General features: G+C 45.1%; 1 protein-coding gene across 2 annotated transcripts in view; it reads left to right on the top strand.

Moving 5' to 3' along the window:
* LOC133538087 (SH3 domain-binding protein 4) overlaps positions 1-21,914 on the top strand; it is a 47,087-nt gene that overhangs the window by 6,097 nt on the left and 19,076 nt on the right. Inside the window, exons 2-4 of one of the 2 annotated variants that reach the window (XM_061879378.1) lie at positions 16,637-16,687; positions 16,808-17,000; positions 17,966-20,295. In XM_061879378.1, coding sequence (XP_061735362.1) covers positions 16,877-17,000; positions 17,966-20,295 — 2,454 coding nt within the window. In that variant the 5' untranslated portion in view covers positions 16,637-16,687; positions 16,808-16,876. The remainder of the gene's footprint in view (positions 1-16,636; positions 16,688-16,807; positions 17,001-17,965; positions 20,296-21,914) is intronic. The other variant, XM_061879377.1, reaches the window with a different exon arrangement.

Below are 21,914 nucleotides of genomic sequence, written 5' to 3'. Positions count from 1 at the left end.
ACTTTTAGGAACTTTATAGTGCATCTGTGTGGTGAAGAGCGCTGATCAGTGGAATTATCTTGCAGTGTTTTTGCTCAGTCGTCTTTAAACTACTGTATTTTCCAGGTTATAGAGGGCACCGGTATTTAAGCCACCAAATGTTCGAAGAAAACCATGTTTTTCCATACACAGTGGGGCAAAAAAGTATTTAGTCAGCCACCGATTGTGCAAGTTCTCCCACTTAAAATGATGACAGAGGTCTGTAATTTTCATCATTGGTACACTTCAACTGTGAGAGACAGAATGTGAAAAAAAAAAATCCAGGAACTCAAATTGTAGGAATTTTACAGAATTTATTTGTAAATTATGGTGGAAAATAAGTATTTGGTTAACCATTCAAAGCTCTCACTGATGGAAGGTTTTAGCTCAAAATCTCACGATACATGGCCCCATTCATTCTTTCCTTAACACGGATCAATCGCCCTGTGCCCTTAGTATAAAAACAGCCCCAAAGCATGATGTTTCCACCCCCATGCTTCACAGTAGGTTTGGTGTTCTTGGGATGCAACTCAATATTCTTCTTCCTCCAAACAAGATGAGTTGAGTTTATACAAAAAAGTTCTATTTTGGTTTCATCTGACCCCATGAAATTCTCCCAATCCTCTGCTGTATCATCCATGTATCCACTTTGGTATAAACTCAACTCGTCAAAGCATAACTTTGTGTTTATTTACATGGTATCAGTGTAGATTAAATATAGTAAACCACATCTCCATACGTCATCAGCCCGATATTTATTAACTACCTGACCTGTGAAATGTGGTGGGAACACAAACCACACACTTCCACAGGAACACATAGTTCCTGAAACTAAAGGTTTCAGGAACCTGAATTTTTGGTAGAAAAGGCCTATTGCTAAGACCTCATATCCTGGTGAAATGCGTAAACCAGGGATGTCCAAAGTGCAGCTCTGGGGCCATTTTGGGCCATTTTTCACGGGCTTCATGGAACATGGAACACAAACAAACCTGGTAAATCACAGCAAAAAGGCAAACTAACACAAAGAGTTGTCTTTTAATTTTGCCGTCCTGTGGGAAACACTGCATACTCAATAGCCGCCGTGCCATCTTGGCTAAGTAGCTGAAGGGGATGAGCTAACTTGAAATGACGGGGACTGAGAAGCAACTCAAAAAGTGTTGCAGAACGGCGGACAGAAGAAGAAGCCTGTACGTAACTGTCAGCGCACTCCGGAAGGAAGTGTACTCACTGATGTGTACTGACTGAAGTGCACTGACTTGAGTGTACCGACTAAGGTGTACCGACTTAAAGGCCTACTGAAATGAGATTTTCTTATTCAAACGGGGATAGCAGGTCCATTCTTTGTGTCATACTTGATCATTTCGCGATATTGCCATATTTTTGCTGAAAGGATTTAGTAGAGAACATCGACGATAAAGTTCGCAACTTTTGGTGGCTAACAGAAAAGCCCTGCCTTTACCGGAAGTCGCAGACGATGACGTCATCCGTTGAGGGCTCCTCACATCCTCACATTGTTTTTAATGGGAGCCTCCAACAAAAAGAGCTTTTCGGTCTGAGAAAATGACAATTTACCCATTAATTTGAGCGAGGATGAACGATTCATGTTTGAGGATATCGATAGCGACGGACTAGAAAAAATAAATAAATAAATAAATCAAGTAAAAAAACAAAAAAATGCGATTGCATTGGGACGGATTCAGATGTTTTTAGACACATTTACTAGGATATTTCTGGGAAATCCCTTAACTTTCTATTGTGTTGCTAGTGTTTTAGTGAGTTTAATAGTACCTGATAGTCGGAAGCGTGTATCCACGGGTGTCTTGAGGCCAGTGTGTGATGGAAGTCGACGGCAGCGTTATGGACGGCACAAGCTCAGCTGATCTCCGGTAAGTGGCGACTTTTTACCAAAATTTTCTCACCGAAAACTGCTGGTTGACATTTGGTCAGGATCCATGTTCGCTTGACCGCTCTGATCCATAGTAAAGCTTCACCTCTGTGAATGTTAAACCAGGAATCACTGTGTGTTTGTGTGGCTAAAGGCTAAAGCTTCCCAACTCCATCTTTCTACTTTGACTTCTCTAATATTAATTGAACAAATTGCAAAATATTCAGCAACATAGATGTCCAAAATACTGTGTAATTATGCGGTTAAAGCAGACGACTTTTAGCTGTGTGTGTGCGCAGCGCTAACATTTCCTAACAGTCCGTGACGTCACGCGTACTCGTAATCATTCTGCGACAGTTTCAACAAGAAACTCTCGGGAAATTTAAAATTGCAATTTAGTAAACTAAAAATGCTGTATTGGCATGTGTTGCAATGTTAATATTTAATCATTGATGTATAAACTATCAGACCGCGTGGTCGGTAGTAGTGGGTTTCAGTAGGCCTTTAAGTGTACCGACTTAAGTTTACCGACCGAAGTGTACTGACTGAAACGTATCGACTTAAGTGTACCGAAGCGTATTGATTTAAGTGTACAGACTTAAGTGTACTGACTGAAGCATTCCACTGACTTACAGGCTGAGCTAACGAGCGAGCTAATTAGCTGTCCAATAAAAAACGTAAACAATGATGTCAATGGAGAATTTATCTCAAGCCTGCCCAATTGTATGTGTGTGTGTGTGTGTGTGTGTGTGTGTGTGTGTGTGTGCGTGTGTGTGTGATGTCATCATGTCAGTGTGTCAGGACAAGATGGGCAACAAAGAGCGCACAACGGTACAAAGAGTTGTCTCATTTTAGTCGCCATGGCGCTGATGTTTTAGCTGCTGAATAATTCATCATCTCTTCTGCAGCCGACATTCCTCACATTCCTGCCCCCTGAGCTTACTTTGGAAGCACACGGAACCTTCTTTGCCTAAGTTGCCTACTTGGGTAGGTTGTTGTAACCCCATGCGGACCACATGTCGGCAGGGGGGAGGGTTCAGTTCGGACATAGACAAATAAAAACTGTCGGAGGCGGATGGCGGTGTGAGACCAGGGACGCCTCAGGTTCAGTGGGATCAGTTTGATGTCATGTGACTTTACTAGACCTGTTTGCACTGCCAGGCGAGTCCCTACGTGGTTCTGGAATACACCGCATCCAAAATGAAAACACGTTTGACTGATCATCATCAGTTAGCGTAGCTGGAAAATTCTCATGTTTATCAACATGGTGGTGACCTGCACCTTTATGGTCTGGACGTCCTCCTCTCCCTTCTCCTCTGGACTGCCAGAACCCTCCCTAGCAAACATCATCAGAAAGGCATTTCCTCCTCAGCTCCTCACTTCCTGCTTTGTCTTCCCCCACTGTCTACCGGGATGCTTTTATTGCAGCGGGGTGAAGGTGGGGTCTGGGTGTGAGCTCCATGGCCCCGAGGGTTGAAGTAGACCCCCCTTATAGGAATGTCTGTTTAGTTTGTTTTTACTTTGCACTCGTAGTTCTGAAGGATAATCCCCGCCCACGTTCTCTATTCTTCGTGTTTCCTGTGGGACGTCGTTCTCCACAGGAAGTGAGAAAGGGCTTAGAACTGGTGTGGCTGGGTATGGACCTACACAGGAAGTAGGGATGCAGAAAAAATGGAGTCACCTCCGATTCGCAATTTTTATTCATCCTGATTCAAAATTTATTCACAATTTAAAAAAAGGTATTTAAATTTTTTTTTAAATATATATGTTTTAAGAATATGACAGCCTGATTCCGCCGCAAAAAAAAATACCCCAATGGTGAATCAGAATTATGAGTTAAAAACTCATAATTATGTGATTTAAAAAAATAAAAGGCCTAATCATGAAATAAAACTTGCAATTGTGAGTAAAAAATTGGGAATTATAAGATCAAATAGTTGAAATTATTAGATAAAAAACATCAATATTATTTGTTAAAAAGTTGAAATTATGCCTTAAAAATAATCATAATTATGAGAGAAAGTTGAAATTAGAGTAAAAAAGGCAACATTAGGAGTTCAAAAGTCGAACTTATGTGATAAAAAGTAATGATGATGAGATAAGAAAGTTAAAATGATGAGATATAAAGTAACGCTATGGGCTTCCGTAGAAGAACCAGTTTTTTAAAAGGCGTTTGTAGGCCATCGCCATATAAGCAGAAGGATTCATAATTTTCACAAATTCACAAAAAGAAAAATAATTAAAATTTTGTCATAAGAATATGGAAGCCCGATCCTGCTGCAGAAAAAAAACACAATGGTAAGGCATATTTTTAAGACAGTCATAATTATGAGACAAAAAGGCGTAATCATTAGATAAAAAAAGTTAAAATTATGAGATATGAATCCGAAATAATGAGTTAAAAGCAGATATCAAAGTCAAAATTATGAGATTAAAAGGTCATAATATTTAAATAAAAAGTCATAATTAAGAAATAAAAAGTTCTATTAGATAGAGCCTTAATTTTTAGGATAAAAAGTCATAATTTTGAAATAAAAAGTTGTAATTGTAAGATAAAAAGTCTTAAGTATGAGAGTCATAATAATGAGATACAAATTGAATATTATGAAAAAAAAAGTCAGAATTAAAGATAAAAGTCCAAATTATCAGATAAAAAGTAATAATGAAGAGATTAAAAAGTCGAAATTATGTGATAAAAAGACACAATACGTGGAAGAATCAGTTTTTAAAAAGAGGTTATAGGCCCTCTCCGTGTAACCATGTGACCTGTCATGTAAATATTCTACCCATGATGCATTGTGACAATGGAATTGGACGGTCCTTCACTGGATCCAGATGTTTGTGTTGCTAAAACGCTCCCATCTGTACCCAAAGGGTGTGGAGGTCCTTAAGGAGGACTACATGAGGGATGGCGTGGCGCAGTGGTAGAGTGGCCGTGCGCAACCCGAGGGTCCCTGGTTCAAATCCCACCTAGTACCAACCTCGTCACGTCCGTTGTGTCCGGAGCAAGACACTTCACCCTTGCTCCAATGGGTGCTGGTTGGCGCCTTGCATGGCAGCTCCCTCCATCAGTGTGTGAATGTGTGTGTGAATGGTAAATGTGGAAGTAGTGTCAAAGCGCTTTGAGTACCTTGAAGGTAGAAAAGCGCTATACAAGTACAACCCATTTATTTATTTACATGGCCTCCTCAACATTTGCATTTAGACGCCACTTCTGTCCTGTTTTTGTATGCCCCGCCCTCTACGCCGGGTTCTGAGTGGTCCGGCTGATAGCAGCTACTTTGTGACTTGCCGGAGTCAGCAGTTTTTTATGGCATTGTTGGATGCGGACTGCTGAAGGACACCAGCATCCTGCAGAATCCCCGCTTTTATCTTTCCATCCCATCCAGAGGTTCAGTTACCATGGCGACGCCGTCCATTAAAAAGCTCCTGCTTGCTTGTTTCCCACATGACAGGCTGTATTGCTGCTTGGAGGAGAGAAAAGCGGGATTAAAAGCGAAAACAAGCACGATGTGCGCCATGGATCTGTAGAACCAAACTCAGGTTGGATGGTATTTTTGTGTGCAGAGCTTACTTATGAATTATGAAGGATGATGTTCCACTGACCCACATCAGTCCTCCCACATCTTTCTGTGGACGCCATGTTTTGTTTTAAACAGTATCTGACACATACAGGGCAAGGCATCTTGCTTCTGAAATGTTTTTCTCTTTGTCTCGGTTTTACAGTTTGATCCATGCCAGTACGAAATGAGTTCTTTTTGAGTTGTCTTCTCGATGCTCGCTATTTCAGGATAGGGCTCCACGATTTTGAGGACAAACTTCAACGTAGGGCTGGGCGATATATCGATATACTCAATATATCGCAGGTTTGTCTCTGTGTGAAACAGAAAATTACTTTATCATGATATTCAAGTATAAGTTCTCATGCATTACACTACAGGCTCTTCCCACTCTTTGTTGTCTCTCCTTCTCACAGACAGCAAGCGCACCTTGACACACGTCACATACGTATACGCTCTCGGGGAGCAGAGAGATAGCGGCATGGGAAAAGTTAGCTGTGGTGTGGGTGGTAATACGAGAGAAAAAAGGTGCAAATCTAGTAACAAATGAAGGAAGAATTAATTCCCAAGAAAAACAGCAGCGGGTTCATCGTCTGGCAGTGGTTTGGCTTAAAATGGGAATTATGTCAAACAGACAACCGTAATTTGTCAAGTGTGGGGCAAAAGCGTTGCTACAAAAAGTAGCATTACTGCTAATACATAGCATCATTTGAATGCCAACAAAATGCCAAGGCAACCATTTCCACATCAACACCGTATGAAAAAAATAGTCAACAACATAAGGAGATAACATCCGCAGTAACCCACCACATTGCGATTTGATTTCCTATTATCCAGCTCATTTGTATTTGACACTTATTGAAATATCTTGTGTGATATCATGCACAAAAGTGCACTTTATTTGTTTTAAACTAATGTGGTGGCGTTTTGTACAAAAAGTGCAGTTTAATTTAGTGTAGTTTTGATATGTCATCTTAGTGACATCATGCACAAAAGTGCACTAATTGCTTGTTTTAAAATGTCTCTGACAATCTTGCACTTTCAGTTTTAAATTGACATGAATGTTTATGCTACTGCTTAATAACTGTTTAATAAATACAGTTTTGGTAAATTGACTTAGTTGTGATTTCCCTCCCTGCATAAAAGTTTCAAATGAGCATATATTAATTGGGAAGAATGGTCGCCCGGATCTAAACCAGAGTGGTGTTTTGTTATTGGACTTTTGTGCTCGTCACAGTTTGTCGATAACAAACACCATGTTCAAACATAAGGGTGTCCATATGTGCACTTGGCACCAGGACACCCTAGGCCGCAGTTCCATGATCGACTTTGTAGTTGTGTCATCGGATTTGCGGCCTTATGTTTTGGACACTCGGGTGAAGAGAGGGGCGGAGCTTTCTACCGATCACCACCTGGTGGTGAGTTGGCTGCGATGGTGGGGGAGGATGCCGGACAGACCTGGCAGGCCCAAGCGCATTGTGAGGGTCTGCTGGGAACGTCTGGCAGAGTCTCCTGTCAGAGAGAGTTTCAATTCACACCTCCGGGAGAACTTTGAACATGTCACGAGGGAGGTGCGGGACATTGAGTCCGAGTGGACCATGTTCCGAACCTCTATTGTCGAGGCGGCTGATTGGAGCTGTGGCCGCAAGGTTGTTGGTGCCTGTCGTGGCGGTAATCCCAGAACCCGTTGGTGGACACCAGCAGTGAGGGATGCCGTCAAGCTGAAGAAGGAGTCCTATCGGGTTCTTTTGGCTCATAGGACTCCGGAGGCAGTGGACGGGTACCGACGGGCCAAGCGGTGTGCAGCTTTAGCGGTCGCGGAGGCAAAAACTCGGACATGGGAAGAGTTCGGGGAAGCCATGGAAAACGACTTCCGGACGGCTTCGAAGCGATTCTGGACCACCATACGGCGCCTCAGGAAGGGGAAGCAGTGCACTATCAACACCGTGTATGGTGCGGATGGTGTTCTGCTGACTTCGACTGCGGATGTTGTGGATCGGTGGAGGGAATACTTCGAAGACCTCCTCAATCCCACCAACACGTCTTTCTTTGAGGAAGCGGTGCCTGGGGAATCTGTAGTGGACTCTCCTATTTCTGGGGATGAGGTCGCTGAGGTAGTTAAAAAGCTCCTCGGCGGCAAGGCCCCGGGGGTGGATGAGATCCGCCCGGAGTTCCTTAAGGCTCTGGATGCTGTGGGGCTGTCTTGGTTGACAAGACTCTGCAGCATCGCGTGGACATCGGGGGCGGTACCTCTGGATTGGCAGACCGGGGTGGTGGTCCCTCTCTTTAAGAAGGTGGACCGGAGGGTGTGTTCCAACTATCGTGGGATCACACTCCTCAGCCTTCCCGGTAAGGTTTATTCAGGTGTACTGGAGAGGAGGCTTCGCCGGATAGTCGAACCTCGGATTCAGGAGGAACAGTGTGGTTTTCGTCCTGGTCGTGGAACTGTGGACCAGCTCTATACTCTCGGCAGGGTTCTTGAGGGTGCATGGGAGTTTGCCCAACCAGTCTACATGTGCTTTGTGGACTTGGAGAAGGCATTCGACCGTGTCCCTCGGGAAGTCCTGTGGGGAGTGCTCAGAGAGTATGGGGTATCGGAATGTCTTATTGTGGCAGTCCGCTCCCTATATGATCAGTGTCAGAGCTTGGTCCGCATTGCTGGCAGTAAGTCGGACACGTTTCCAGTGAAGGTTGGACTCCGCCAAGGCTGTCCTTTGTCACCGATTCTGTTCATAACTTTTATGGACAGAATTTCTAGGCGCAGTCAAGGCGTTGAGGGGTTACGGTTTGGTGGCCACGGGATTAGGTCTCTGCTTTTTGCAGATGATGTAGTCCTGATGGCTTCATCTGGCCGGGATCTTCAGCTCTCACTGGATCGGTTCGCAGCCGAGTGTGAAGCGACCGGAATGAGAATCAGCACCTCCAAGTCCGAGTCCATGGTTCTCGCCCGGAAAAGGGTGGAGTGCCATCTCCGGGTTGGGGAGGAGACCCTGCCCCAAGTGGAGGAGTTCAAGTACCTAGGAGTCTTGTTCACGAGTGGGGGAAGAGTGGATCGTGAGATCGACAGGCGGATCGGTGCGGCGTCTTCAGTAATGCGGACGTTGTATCGATCCGTTGTGGTGAAGAAGGAGCTGAGCCGGAAGGCAAAGCTCTCAATTTACCGGTCGATCTACGTTCCCATCCTCACCTATGGTCATGAGCTTTGGGTCATGACCGAAAGGATAAGATCACGGGTACAAGCGGCCGAAATGAGTTTCCTCCGCCGGGTGGCGGGGCTCTCCCTTAGAGATAGGGTGAGAAGCTCTGCCATCCGGGAGGAGCTCAACGTAAAGCCGCTGCTCCTCCACATCGAGAGGAGCCAGATGAGGTGTTTCGGGCATCTGGTCAGGATGCCACCCGAACGCCTCCCTAGGGATGTGTTTGGGGCACGTCCAGCTGGTAGGAGGCCACGGGGAAGACCCAGGACACGTTGGAAAGACTATGTCTCCCGGCTGGCCTGGGAACGCCTCGGGATCCCCCGGGAAGAGCTAGACGAAGTGGCTGGAGATAGGGAAGTCTGGGCTTCCCTGCTTAGGCTGCTGCCCCCGCGACCCGACCTCGGATAAGCGGAAGATGATGGATGGATGATGGATGGATGAAAAGAATGTTTTACTGTAGACACATAGAATCTTCATACTGGTGTGATTATATGCATCAAGTGTTAATTCAAGGCTAAGGCAAAATATCGAGATATATATTGTGTATCGTGACATGGCCTAAAAATATCGAGATATTAAAAAAAGGCCATATCGCCCAGCCCTACCTCAATGCGATTTTGTTCTCCAAAATTGCGATTTTTATATCTTATACATATAAAATGCATAACACCGGGAAAAGAATGAGTGACGGAAGACATGCTTCTTTTAGACTGCCAACCAACAGGTTGCCACAACTTCAGAACAATATGCAATAATTTTTACTTTAAAAAATATTTGACTCAAAACTTTTGTCTACAGCCCTAGTGCAGTTTTAAATCATGAAATTTTAAGCATTGCGATTTTGTTGTCATCTGGCGAAAGTGGTCTACAGCGACTATTAGTGATCCATGTGGATTTTACAAGCACAGGGTGCACATACTCAACATCCATCCATCCATTTTCTACTGCTTATTCCCTTTCGGGGTCACGGGGGGCGCTGGCGCCTATCTCAGCTACAATCGGGCGGAAGGCGGGGTACACCCTGGACAAGTCGCCACCTCATCGCAGGGCCAACACAGATAGGCAGACAACATTCACGCTCACATTCACACACTAGGGCCAATTTAGTGTTGCCAATCAACCTATCCCCAGGTGCATGTCTTTGGAAGTGGGAGGAAGCCGGACTACCCGGAGGGAACCCACGCATTCACGGGGAGAACATGCAAACTCCACACAGAAAGATCCCGAGCCTGGATTTGAACCCAGCACTGCAGGACCTTCGTATTGTGAGGCAGACGCACTAACCCCTCTTCCACCGTGAAGCCATACTCAACATATGATTACTAATTCAGACAACCTTCCCAAATTATGGTGCAATTCATTAAAATACAACACGAAATGTTGAAATATGTGGTACAAAAACACCTAACTTGCCCACTGAACTATATGGACAGTATAAAAAAATTCCAATAGTACCATAAATAATTCAAAAATACACCAATTTAACCCATTTACTAAGCCTGATGGGTAATATGCAAAAAACTCTCCACACTTTGACGTGTTAGACCATTTTAGTTACTTGAGGGACATTGAGAGAAAATGGATGGATATTTTTGATTGATTACAAAAGTTTAAGGAGGCCGTCAGGGAAGTAAACAAGGTAAGAACTGTTGACGTACATTTAATAGTTAATGTTTTATCGGTTATACTTCATATTGTAGTGAGGGGGGAGTGTCAACGTGTTGTTGTTCAGTCTGTTCGCTACAGGTTGTTTAATTTCCTGCTTTAAGAGACAGATTTTATTTTTGTATAAAATGATTGTTGTCATGTAATGTGTTGCAAATAAAGTGTCCCTGTGTGTGCGCGTGTCTGTGTGCGCGTTTTGCGCATAACAGCGTATTGGTCAGTTACCCCGAAAATTGGCTTAATCGCTGGTTGTACTGAATTTTAACACGTTTGGGAAACTTCCATCTTCAATTTGGTGTTACATATATGAATGTATTTATGTGTGTGTTTGTGTGTAAGTGTGTGTGTATATGTATATATGTATGTATATATACACCATCCATCCATCCATCCATCTTCTTCCGCTCTTTCGAGCTTGGGTCATGAGGGCAGCAGCCTACTCAGGGAAGCCCTGACTTCCCTCTCCCCAGCCACTTCGTCCAGCACTACCCAGGGGATCCTGAGGCGTTCCCAGGCCAGCCGGGAGACATAGTCTGTCCTGGTGTTCCCCGTGGCCTCCTGCCGGTCGGACGTGCCCTAAACATCTCCTGTTTGGGTGGCATCCTGACCAGATGCCGAACCACCTCATCTGGCTCCTCTCGATGTGGAGGAACAGTGGCTTTACTTTGAGCACCTCCCGGATGGGGGAGCTTCTCACCCTAACTCTAAGGGAGAGCCCCGCCACCCAGCGGAGGAAAATAATTTCGGCCTATTGTACCTGTGATCTTGTCCTTTCGGTCATAACCCAAAGCTCATGACCATAGGTGAAGATGGGAACGTAGATCGACCGGTAAATTGAGAATTTTGCCCTCCGGCTCAGCTCCTTCTTCACCACAACGGATCAATACAGCGTCCGCATTACTGAAGACTCCGCACCGATCCACCTGCACGATCCACACTTCCCTCACTCGTGAACAAGACTACTAGGTACTTGAACTCCTCCACTTGGGGCAGGGTTTCCTCCCCATCCCGGAGATGGCACTCCACCATTTTCCAGACGAGAACCATGGACTCGGACTTGGAGGTGCTGATTCTCATCCCAGTCGCTTCACATTCTACTGCGAACCGATCCAGTGAGAGCTGAAGATCCCGGCCAGATGAAGCCATCAGGACAACATCATCTGCAAAACGCAGAGACCTAATCCTGCAGCCACCAAACCGGATTCCCTCAACGCCCTGACTGAGCCTAGAAATTCCGTCCATAAAAGTTATGAACAGAATCGGTGACAAAGGGCAGCCTTGGCGCAGTCCAACCCTCACTGGAAACCGGTCCGACTTACTGCCGGCAATGCGGACCAAGCTCTGACACTGATCATACAGGGAGCGGACCGCCATAATCAGACAGTCCGATACCCCATACTCTCTGAGCACTCCCCACAGGACTTCCCGAGGGACACTGTCAAATGCCTTCTCCAAGTCCACAAAGCACATGTAGACTGTTTGGGCAAACTCCCATGAACCCTCAAAGACCCTGCCGAGAGTATAGAGGTGGCCCGCAGTTCTACGACCAGGACGAAAACCGCACTGTTCCTCCTGAATCCGAGGCTCGACCATCCGGCATAACCTCCTTTACAGTACACCTGAATAGACTTTACCGGGAAGGCTGAGGAGTGTGATCCTACGATAGTTGTAACACACCCTCCGGTTCCCTTTCTTAAAGAGAGGAACCACCACCCCGGTCTGCCAATCCAGAGGTACTTCCTCCGATGTCCACGCAATGTTGCAGAGTCTTGTAAACCAAGACAGCTCCACAGCATCCAGAGCCATAAGGAACTCCGGCCGGATCTCATCCATCCCCGGGGCCTTGCCACCGAGCAGCTTTTTAACTACCTCAGCAACAGATTCCCCAGGCACTGCTTCCTCATAGGAAGACGTGTTGGTGGAATTAAGGAGGTCTTCAAAGTATTCCCTCCACCGATCCTTAACATTTGCAGTCGAGGTCAGCAGAACACCATCCTCACCATACACGGTGTTGACAGTGCACTTTCCCCTTCCCGAAGTCGTTTTCCATGGCTTCCCCGAACTCCTCCCATGTCCGTAATTTTTGCCTCCGCGACCATTAAGCCGCGGAGGATAGACATCGATTTTGGACAGCGCTACAGTGTCAAAATTTGTGCACTCAGTAATTAAGTACACAGTGCACGTAGTATACTTAGATTGTGCACTTGAAACAGAATTTTTCTGAGCAAGAACCCAATTGGTGTGAATGATGCAAGCTTGAAACGTCATGTCGTCAAATAATTGTGAAGCGAAAGAGAAAAAAAATAACAGTGTGAGAGCTAAATATCAACTCTATTAACCATTAACAAGCTCAACATCAGTGGCCTAGTGGTTAGAGTGTCCACCCTGAGATGTTTAGGTTGTGAGTTTAAACCCCGGTCGAGTCATACCAAAGACTATAAAAATGGGAGCCATTACCTCCCTGCTTGGTACTCAGCATCAAGGGTTGAAATTGGGGGTTAAATCACTAAAAATGATTCTCGGGCGCGGCCACCGCTGCTGCCCACTGCTCCCAACTGCTCCCCTCACCTCCCAGGGTGTGATCAAGGGTGATGGGTAAAATGCAGAGAATGATTTCGCCACACCTAGTGTGTGTGTGACAATCATTGGTACTTAACTTTTTAACTTTATCAACTTCCTGTATGAAGTCAGGAGAAAACATTGATTACTGTTAATACACAACTTGCTGTCACTTTAGCTTGTGGCAAATATTTACAAGCATGCCAATGTTGAAGACTGTTTTGACGTGGTCATGCTAAACCCCACGAAAAATTTCCAATGGTTAGCATTACCACTTCAAATGAAAATGGTCATAACACTTGGATAACATGTGACACTTCTAATTTCCCAGAGAAGAGAACCAGCATGCTACAGCAGCAAGGATCATTATTCGCTAGCTAGCAGCTAGCACTCCTAATTACAAACTGGCATCTAGAGCACTAGCTTTAACCTCTAAAGGCCCAAGCTGTGCGTTTACATGCTTTTTTATTTCTCTTTGCTATTTGGGGTTATTGGACCCTAAATAGAATAAAAACTAAAAATGATCTTTTTACATGATTTACTTAGTCCATAAGTACACAAATGCAGCCAGTTGACCTGCTGCGTAAGCAAATATTCGTTTGAATATTTGCTACAACCACCAAGATCTGCACCTGTGGCGGCTCAACTGGCGACATGCTGTTGCAGGTCAATGACATCAACTTTGAGAATTGAGAAACAAAGTCCTGCGTCAGTCTTAACCCAGATTTCCAATGAACTGAAGAGTTCTGATCCACTATCATCATTACATATCAACTTTATATCCAAAGACCACCTCTGAAAAGGGGTCCAAGTCATCAAGAGGCAGATGTTCTATGACTTCGATACGAGTCACCAGTCAAAACAAGTAATCTCTCAATGCAATCTCTTGGGAGTGCAATTGTGGGCGGCGGCTTAATTTGTCTCAACACGGGGAACCTTAACTTGCTGGGACACGGAAAGGATTGACAGATTGATGGCTGTTTCTTTCCTTCAAAATCAAGCGCTCCCTTTTTAACTATCACGACTCGCGCGTCCACGCTTGTTTGTACTTCACTGGAATGAAAACCAGGATGTGCAATAAATGAGTGTTTCCATGAGCATTGACATTGACACTGTTCACATTCTTGACCATGGCTCAGCTTCAGACACACCTGAAACTTGACTCTGGAGCTTCTCCGCACTTTTTCGGTGAGGTCCAAAAGTCTCAAGGCCTTGACCAGCCTGTAGTCCCAACTAGGGATGTCCCGATCCAGGTTTTTGCACTTCCGATCCGATACCGATACTGGCCGATAGTGGCCTATCCGTGCATGTATTAATCTTTAAAGTTATTTAGCCTACTTAGTGGTCAGATTCATGTTGAAAAGGGTTTTAGTACTCTTGATAACAACTAGCCAGCTGAATAATACACAATGGTTGGTATTCAAAGAGAAACACAAAAAAGAAAAAAATTATACATGACAAACAGAAATGGCATCATTAAACTGTAAAAAAGTGAACAGTATAAAGTGCAAATAATGCTGTAAACATTTAAAAAAGCAAAACACACAAACAACTTGAGTGGGATACAAACTCTAAAACTCAGCATCAATACTTGCTCCTGAACAAGTGTAAACTTTAAAAAATATATATATATATCTACACACTCCTTTCAATTGTTTGCCCCAGTCAGGGGGGGGGGGGCAAACAATTGAAGTCCAAGCATAATGGGGAGATTCTTTCTAACAAAGACGAGCACTTCAAGATGCTCAGGTGTCAGCCTGCTCCTGTGTTCATCAATGATGAGTGCTAAAAAGCCTCTCACTCTCAAGAGTCATTAAAATGTCTTACAACTTTACCACCATGCTTGACTTTATTGTGGCATGTTTTGCACTCCACCTCTTCATCTTTTTCATTTTGTAGGGTAAAATAATCCCACACAGCTGACATTTTTACCGTAACTTTTAATTCACATGGCTGTCTTAATGGTTAGAACACAGACCTGTGGATGTGTTGAAGGTGTGCTGGAAAATGCGGAACGGAGCGTAGGGAGCAGCAGAAGAGTGGAAAGTATTATTTAAATCGGTATGTTGGAAAACACGGACCGGATTTTTTTTTTTTTAAACTGGATCTGGATCGGCATTTTCCAATGCCTTGCCGATACGCATTTTTTGGCAAATATCCGCGGCCGATCCGATCCAAATATCGGATCGGGACAACCCTAGTCCCAACACAAAAACCAGAGCTGAACTTTGATAATTGAAGTCCAAACAGGCGTGGACTAGCAAGTCGTGGTAGTTGAAAAGGGAGCACCTGATTTCGAAGTTCAAGTGAAAGCCTGCAGCATGCCGATGTACTCCTTAAAGGAATAAACGATGTGAAGGAATTATTATTGAGTCATTAGCTTAATATTTTTAATTTTCTCTAAAAGATGTTTTTGTTGATTTTGTTGATGTTTGGAAGTTTAGTGGATAATTCCTTGAACACAGGAGGACTTTGAGGGCAAAAACCAAAGTACTTAAAAGATTAGTTGATAGCAGTTTCTGCTGCAGGTGTGAATCTTTGGCCCCCTATTGTTTGTATCCGATTCACGGGTGACAATTCGATTCAAAATCGACTCTCACGTTCCAATTTTTTCCTTGCTATAATATTTCTAATGAACCTTTTTCAAAAAAGGCTCCTCCTAGTTGCATGGGGATGGCCTGAAAACGTCTTTTTAAAAATGTATTCTTATTAAAAATAGAAAGAAAAAAAAATGTCATCGAGTGTTTTAAAAAGTATGACTCGATATATAGAATCGGGATGAATACCAGGGTCTCTACAGGCACTAACCTTTCTAACCCCAGGGCCCAACTTTTGTACTACAGAGGGGCACCGGGGCCCTCTCAATTACGAACACTCAATTAGTAATTACAGTTTAACAAAGAGACAAACCTTGTCATATGATACAAAAGCATGTGTTAATGACAAAGATAATTATCAAGGCGGACTGATTGCAAAAATGATTCAGCAAACAAACTGCAAAAGAAGGGTCTTATTAAAACTGATAAAAAACTAATTGTGCTGAACAGTGCTGAAATAAATACATTCTAACTAAATAAATACTAATGTAATAAATGTTTTGTGAAACGTCTCTATGACTTTAGCTCCAGATATTGTCATTACTGTCACATGTGGTGGAAATGTGTCTTACAATGGCATAACGAAGAAATAGATATTTCATGGTCGCCCTCCGGATGGTTGAGAAACTGTCGTAATTAATAGTTTTTAATGCCCTTTAAGGCCTAAATTACTTTTTAATGACCCACCAAAACCATGAATAAGAACCGCGATTCCGATAGGACTTTTTTGCACGCCTTTTGTTTTTATGTTACTTTTTAAGTCTTTGACGAGTACTTTTGACTGTTTTGATCACATAATTGTATGCAATAAAACAGAATAAGGAAATGGTTTAAATATTGTGTTGATATTGTTCAACCGTCAATTTGGCACTCCCCATCAATTTTTTTTTTAAATTTAAAGTCAGTACATGTGATCGGTATCAGTGTTGGTATCGAACGATCTCTCTCACGGATGATCGGTAACGGAATGGTCAGCATAAAACTCTTATTGGAGCATCCCTAATTGAAACACACATTGCTGCCTGAGCATCCCAAATGTTAAGTTGTGCACATTAGAACAGGTTGTGCGTCAATATGAAGATTAGATTTAAAAAACAAGCATCAACAACACTGCCGTTGGGATTAAAAGCTGTTGTTTTGTTTCCAAAAATGTAGCTCTGGTTGGTAGGCGGCGAAGAAGATCAAAGTCGCTCAGACGGCTTGAAAGTGAGTCTGCAAAGGAAAACACTGATTGAGGAGGCGCTAAAACTTTGCTGCAGCTGATGAATAAAAAATGAATATGGATGAGCACTCATTTGAACTTGAATTGTCGGTGGTGTCTTTCAGAAATGAGGGGAGGCTGTTGACGTGCCACCCTAGAAGCCACTCGAGCGAGGAGGAGAAGCAAGTCCCAGCATGGCCGCCCATCGGATCAGAGCCTCGGCCAATAACAACGCTTCGCTCCCTCGCTGCAAGTCCGAGGGGACGCTCATTGACCTCAGCGAGGGGGTGTCCGAGTCCAGTCTGATTGATGTCAAAGGTCAGCCGCGCCGCCTGGCTCCTTGCTGCTTTAGTGACACTGAATACTATGCCTTGATATCTATCATTTATAACATCATATAAAGTAATATATTATGTGGCTTTTTTGCTTAATTCCTTTTATTATGTACAAAATGTATCCATCCATCTTTCCATCTTCTTCCGCTTATCCGAAGTGGGCTAGCAGGGGCAGCAGCCTAAGCAGAGAAGCCTAGACCTCCCTCTCCCCAGCCGCTTCGTCAAGCTCTTCCTGTACAAAATGTATAATAAAGTCAATAAATAATTTAACAAAAGCAAAAACTACCAGTGGCTCTTACATATCCCGAGTTTGTAAACAATAAGAAACAAAAAACAATTTTGGGATAATAAAAAATATCAATTTAATCGCTGTAGTGTCAATCCTTACCCGATACTATACTTGGTATCATTACTGTCGATATTGGTAACAATCTGCCCACCCTTGTTTACATGCAAGGGTTCTAGCTTAGCGGTTAGCTGGGCCTTTTTGCATCTTCTTACGGTGTGTGGTTAAGAAACTTTGTTTATTTGCCGCCATGGAGTTAGCTTTCTGCTGTGGAGGGACATTAGCCGCTGGCAAAGAAGCTACGTTGCGTTAAGGACGCGGTTGTTTGTCACGATATAACGATCGTATTGAAAGCTTAGTTTATTTATTCATATAAATTTCCCTGACTTTGCAGATTATTTCCAGTCTTATTTGGAGTTGTTGTGATCAGTATTTATAAGGTGGCGATTGTCATTAATTACTTGCGGGAGAAGCGATGGCATGAATTAAAAGAGGCATATTTATTACGCACCATGATGTAGTTGCGGGTCGCCAATTAGTGCTAGCAAAGCATGTTGGAGTAAAGGTGTGAAGTGGATCCAGTCCCGGTCTGATCAGGATAGTCCACCGCTTTTCTGGTCCCAGTTCAGTTGGTGACACCATTCTTGGTCTTGTCTCCACAGTGCCTTCTCCCAGTGCCTTACGTCTGGATGCCACCGCCTCCTTCGGCACCGCTAGGGAGGTGGTTGCTATCAAGGACTACTGTCCGTCCAGCTTCACCACCCTGAAGTTCTCCAAAGGGGACCGCCTCTACGTTCTGGACACGTCGGGAGGCGAGTGGTGGTACGCCCACAACAACACGGAGATGGGCTACATCCCAGCCGCGTACGTGGAGCCCATCAACTTCAGAGACTCGTCCTTCAGCGACAGCGGGATGATCGACGGCAAAGAGGAGGCGGCCACAGAAATGGACCTTCTAGGAGAGTGGGCCGGCGTGATTCTGAAGCCGACCACCTTCCATAATGGAAATCCTTTCAACACAACACACACCTCGACCAACCCTTTCCTTCACACGGGTCCTCGGGGCTCCTTGGACCAGAACAGCAATCAGAAAGCAGTTGACCTTCTTCTGTTCGACACTCCATCAGCGCCAGAGTCCGCAAGCTGCATCAATGGATTTGGCAACAGTGTTTTTAACCCTCTAAGTCCCACAGTTGGGACGGGGCAATCCCTGCGAAGAGACAACCCCTTCTTTAGAAGCAAGCGGTCCTACAGTCTGTCGGACATGTCCATTCTGCAGGCGCAGTCAGAAAGCCCTCAAATGTCCAGCAGTTTTTTCAGCAACCTGAAAGCGCCGGCCCCAGAGCAGTTCCAGAGTAGGGAGGACTTCCGGGCTGCTTGGCTTACTCACCGCAAACTAGCCAGGTCCTGCCACGACTTGGACTCACTGGGTCAAAACCCGGGCTGGGGTCAAACCCAACCGGTAGAGACCAATATTGTCTGCCGGTTGGACAGTTCAGGAGGTGCCGTTCAGCTTCCGGACACCAACATCAGTGTCCACATCCCTGAGGGCCACGTAGCAGAGGGCGACACCCAGCAGATCTCCATCAAAGCGCTGCTTGACCCGCCGTTGGAGCTGAACAATGACCGCTGCAGCACCTCCAGCCCTGTGGTGGAGCTCAAGCTCAGCAACATGGAGACCAAAACTGCCATCACCGTGGAGATGAAAGTATCTGTTGCGGTCAAAGCTGAGAACAAGGAGACCACAGATATCCTGTGTGTCAGGAGTGACTGTAAAGAGGGGCCCTACAGGTGCATTCCACACACTTATCTGTACGGGGATACAGTCCAAGTGTCCCTGGACAACCTGGAGCCGTGCATGTATGTGTGTGTGGTGGCACAATCTCAGACCACCTCTCCAGACTCCACAGTGTGGGATCACGTTGTCAAAAAAATGACTCTAGGCGTGTACGGCCCCAAACACATCCACCCATCTTTCAAAATAGTCGTCGCCATGTTCGGTCACGATTGTGCTCCAAAGTCTCTGTTAGTGAGTGAGGTGGGAAAGCAGGCCAAGGCAGCACCACCTGTGGCGCTCCAGCTGTGGGGGAAGCACCAGTTTGTCCTGTCCAGAACGCAGGACCTGCGCGTGGGGGTGTATTCCAACATGGCCAACTACCAAGTGAAAGCCAGCGAGCAGGCCAGGGTGGTGCGTGGCTTCCAGATCAAACTGGGCAAAGTAAGCCGGCTGGTCTTTCTTATCACTTCACACAACGCGGCAGATGTTTCTGACTTCACCTTGAGGATCCAGGTCAAAGACCACCTGGATGTCATCCTGGCACAGTTTTGTGTGCAGACCCCGCCGCCACCGCCCAAAACGGGGCCAAAGACGTCCATGCAGCGTCGCTTCCTCAAAAAGAAGGAGGTGGGCAAGATCGTCTTGTCCCCGCTAGCCGTGGCCACCAAGTACCCGGTGTTCCAGGACAGGAGAATAAACAACCTGAAGTTTGGAAAGCTGATCAAGACGGTCATCAGACAGACTAAGAACAGCTACCTGCTGGAGTACAAGAAGGGAGACTTTGTCGCTCTGCTAAGTGAGGAGAAGATCAAGCTGAAGGGCCAATTGTGGACCAAAGAATGGTACATTGGATACTACCAGGGCCGGGTGGGACTGATCCACACAAAGAACGTGCTGGTGGTCGGCAAAGTCAAGCCCATTTACTTCACCGGGCCGGAGCTGACCACGTCCTTGTTGCTGGAGCAGGTACTGAGGCCCTGCAAGTTCTTAACCTACATCTACGCCTCCGTCAGGACCATCCTTATGGAGAACATCGGCAACTGGCGAGCGTTCGCCGACGCCCTCGGGTATGAGAACCTGCCCCTGACGCACTTCTGCCGAGCGGAGCTGGATAGCGAACCTGAGCGGGTGGCGTGTGTACTGGAGACGCTGAAGGAAGACTGCAACAACGCAGACAGCAAGGAACGCAAGTCCTTCCAGAAGGAACTGTTGACGGTAAGTCCTTATTTCTAATAAAATCAGCAGGAAATCAAGGACTTACAATAGAAATATAGCATCACTTTTCCTTTTCTTTTCATATGGAACTCAACAGGAAAGAGTAGCTAGCAGTGAGCTTAGTGGGTATTTGCTGCTGGGGCGCAGCTTCACACACACCTCTTTGTTTGTGGTGAAAATGGATTTGTTGTGACCACTTCCTCAAACTAAGACATTGTTTCTTCCGTGTTTGATGACTGAGTGTGTGAACCACAGCCCCGCCCCCCTCTGTGCATGGAGGAGGGGGGACACTTCCGTGTCAATCACTTGTCCATTTGGTAATGGATTAAGTTTATTTCGAACATGCTATACAGTTGCACAAACTCTAGTTTGATCAACTTTGGATGGATTTAGTTTGTGAGAAAAATGCAAATTAAGGTGTTAAACTCTTTTTTTCCCAATTTTTTGTCATACTCCCACGACCTATTTCAAGTTGCAAATGCGAGTAAAATGCCTGCCGTGTACAGCCCTGGGTATATACTGTATGTTCTACACCGCTAGCAATTGCATCTGTGTTTCCCCATCATCCAGCGTGTTTGAAGGTTGCAGTAAAAGTGAACATTTTCCCATAAGTTGTTTATATTCAGGCAAAAGCTTTATAGACGCGCCATCTTGATTTCCGACCTCGTAACCGTAACGCTTGTAGCTCTGTCCCTGCCCCCCGATTTCCAACTTCCGGGATAAGTACAACACACCATTAGCATTTTTATACACCTTTAGTTTGGGGTATGTAGTTTGTAACGGTGAAAGAAGTTGGTGTGTCTTGGGTTCATGTTATTATTTAAGCCAGCTAGCGGTAGCTTGCTTCTCCAGTAAATGAGCAGTTACATTTCTGTGTGTGAAATCTTCTACTGTTGCAAATGTGTTATCTTTGTTTTTGTATCACTTTTTGTCCCGCTGCAGTTTTCTTCTGCGGTACACCGTCATGTCCAATCATGCTTGTCCCCCTGCACAAGTTTCAGTGAGTCAGCATTAAAGTAACAAAACAAAACAGAGGAGAGTTCATAATTTCTAAGCTTTAAAAAGTCCACACGAATGAACCGAGTGACAAACGTTTCTAATAAAGTGGGAAGGTTTAGGGTAAGACAACTGGTGTCCAAGCCAACGTGTCCTTTGTCAGTAGGACAGAGGTCAGAGGTCACAGCTGAACAAGCAGACTGTAATTAAATCGGCCTGAGATATTTATAGACCCAAATTGCAGAATGGAAAAGAACGTACGGGAAGGTGGAGACGTTGCGGTGCATGAATGTTGGTTTTGGAGCTGGTCCACTTGTGGGTGTTAGATCCTGCTCCTGTCCCCCGGGGACAGAGTCCCCGATTGGCTGTGAGAGGAAGTCTATTTTCAGCAGCACTGATTGTTTGTGGTGCAGAGAATTATCTTCTCCTTTATTTGACTTACAGTAGTTCTAACTGCGCCTCGCCTGGCTCCAGTCCAAACTTCCCACTGGGTAGGGAGACTGAAAAGTGTGACAGCTTCTACTTAGGTTCCCATGTCCGGCGGCCTGAGGGGGTCCAAGCAGTCCTCAAAGTTGTTGATGGCGAAGGTTGGACTAGGATCAAGTGCGTCTCAGGCAGGCAGA

The sequence above is a fragment of the Nerophis ophidion genome, linkage group LG19, assembly GCF_033978795.1.
Source record: "Nerophis ophidion isolate RoL-2023_Sa linkage group LG19, RoL_Noph_v1.0, whole genome shotgun sequence".
Lineage (NCBI taxonomy): Eukaryota > Metazoa > Chordata > Actinopteri > Syngnathiformes > Syngnathidae > Nerophis > Nerophis ophidion.
The sequence above is the reverse complement of the archived record's forward strand: the minus strand, read 5'-3'. Positions and strand labels throughout refer to the sequence as shown.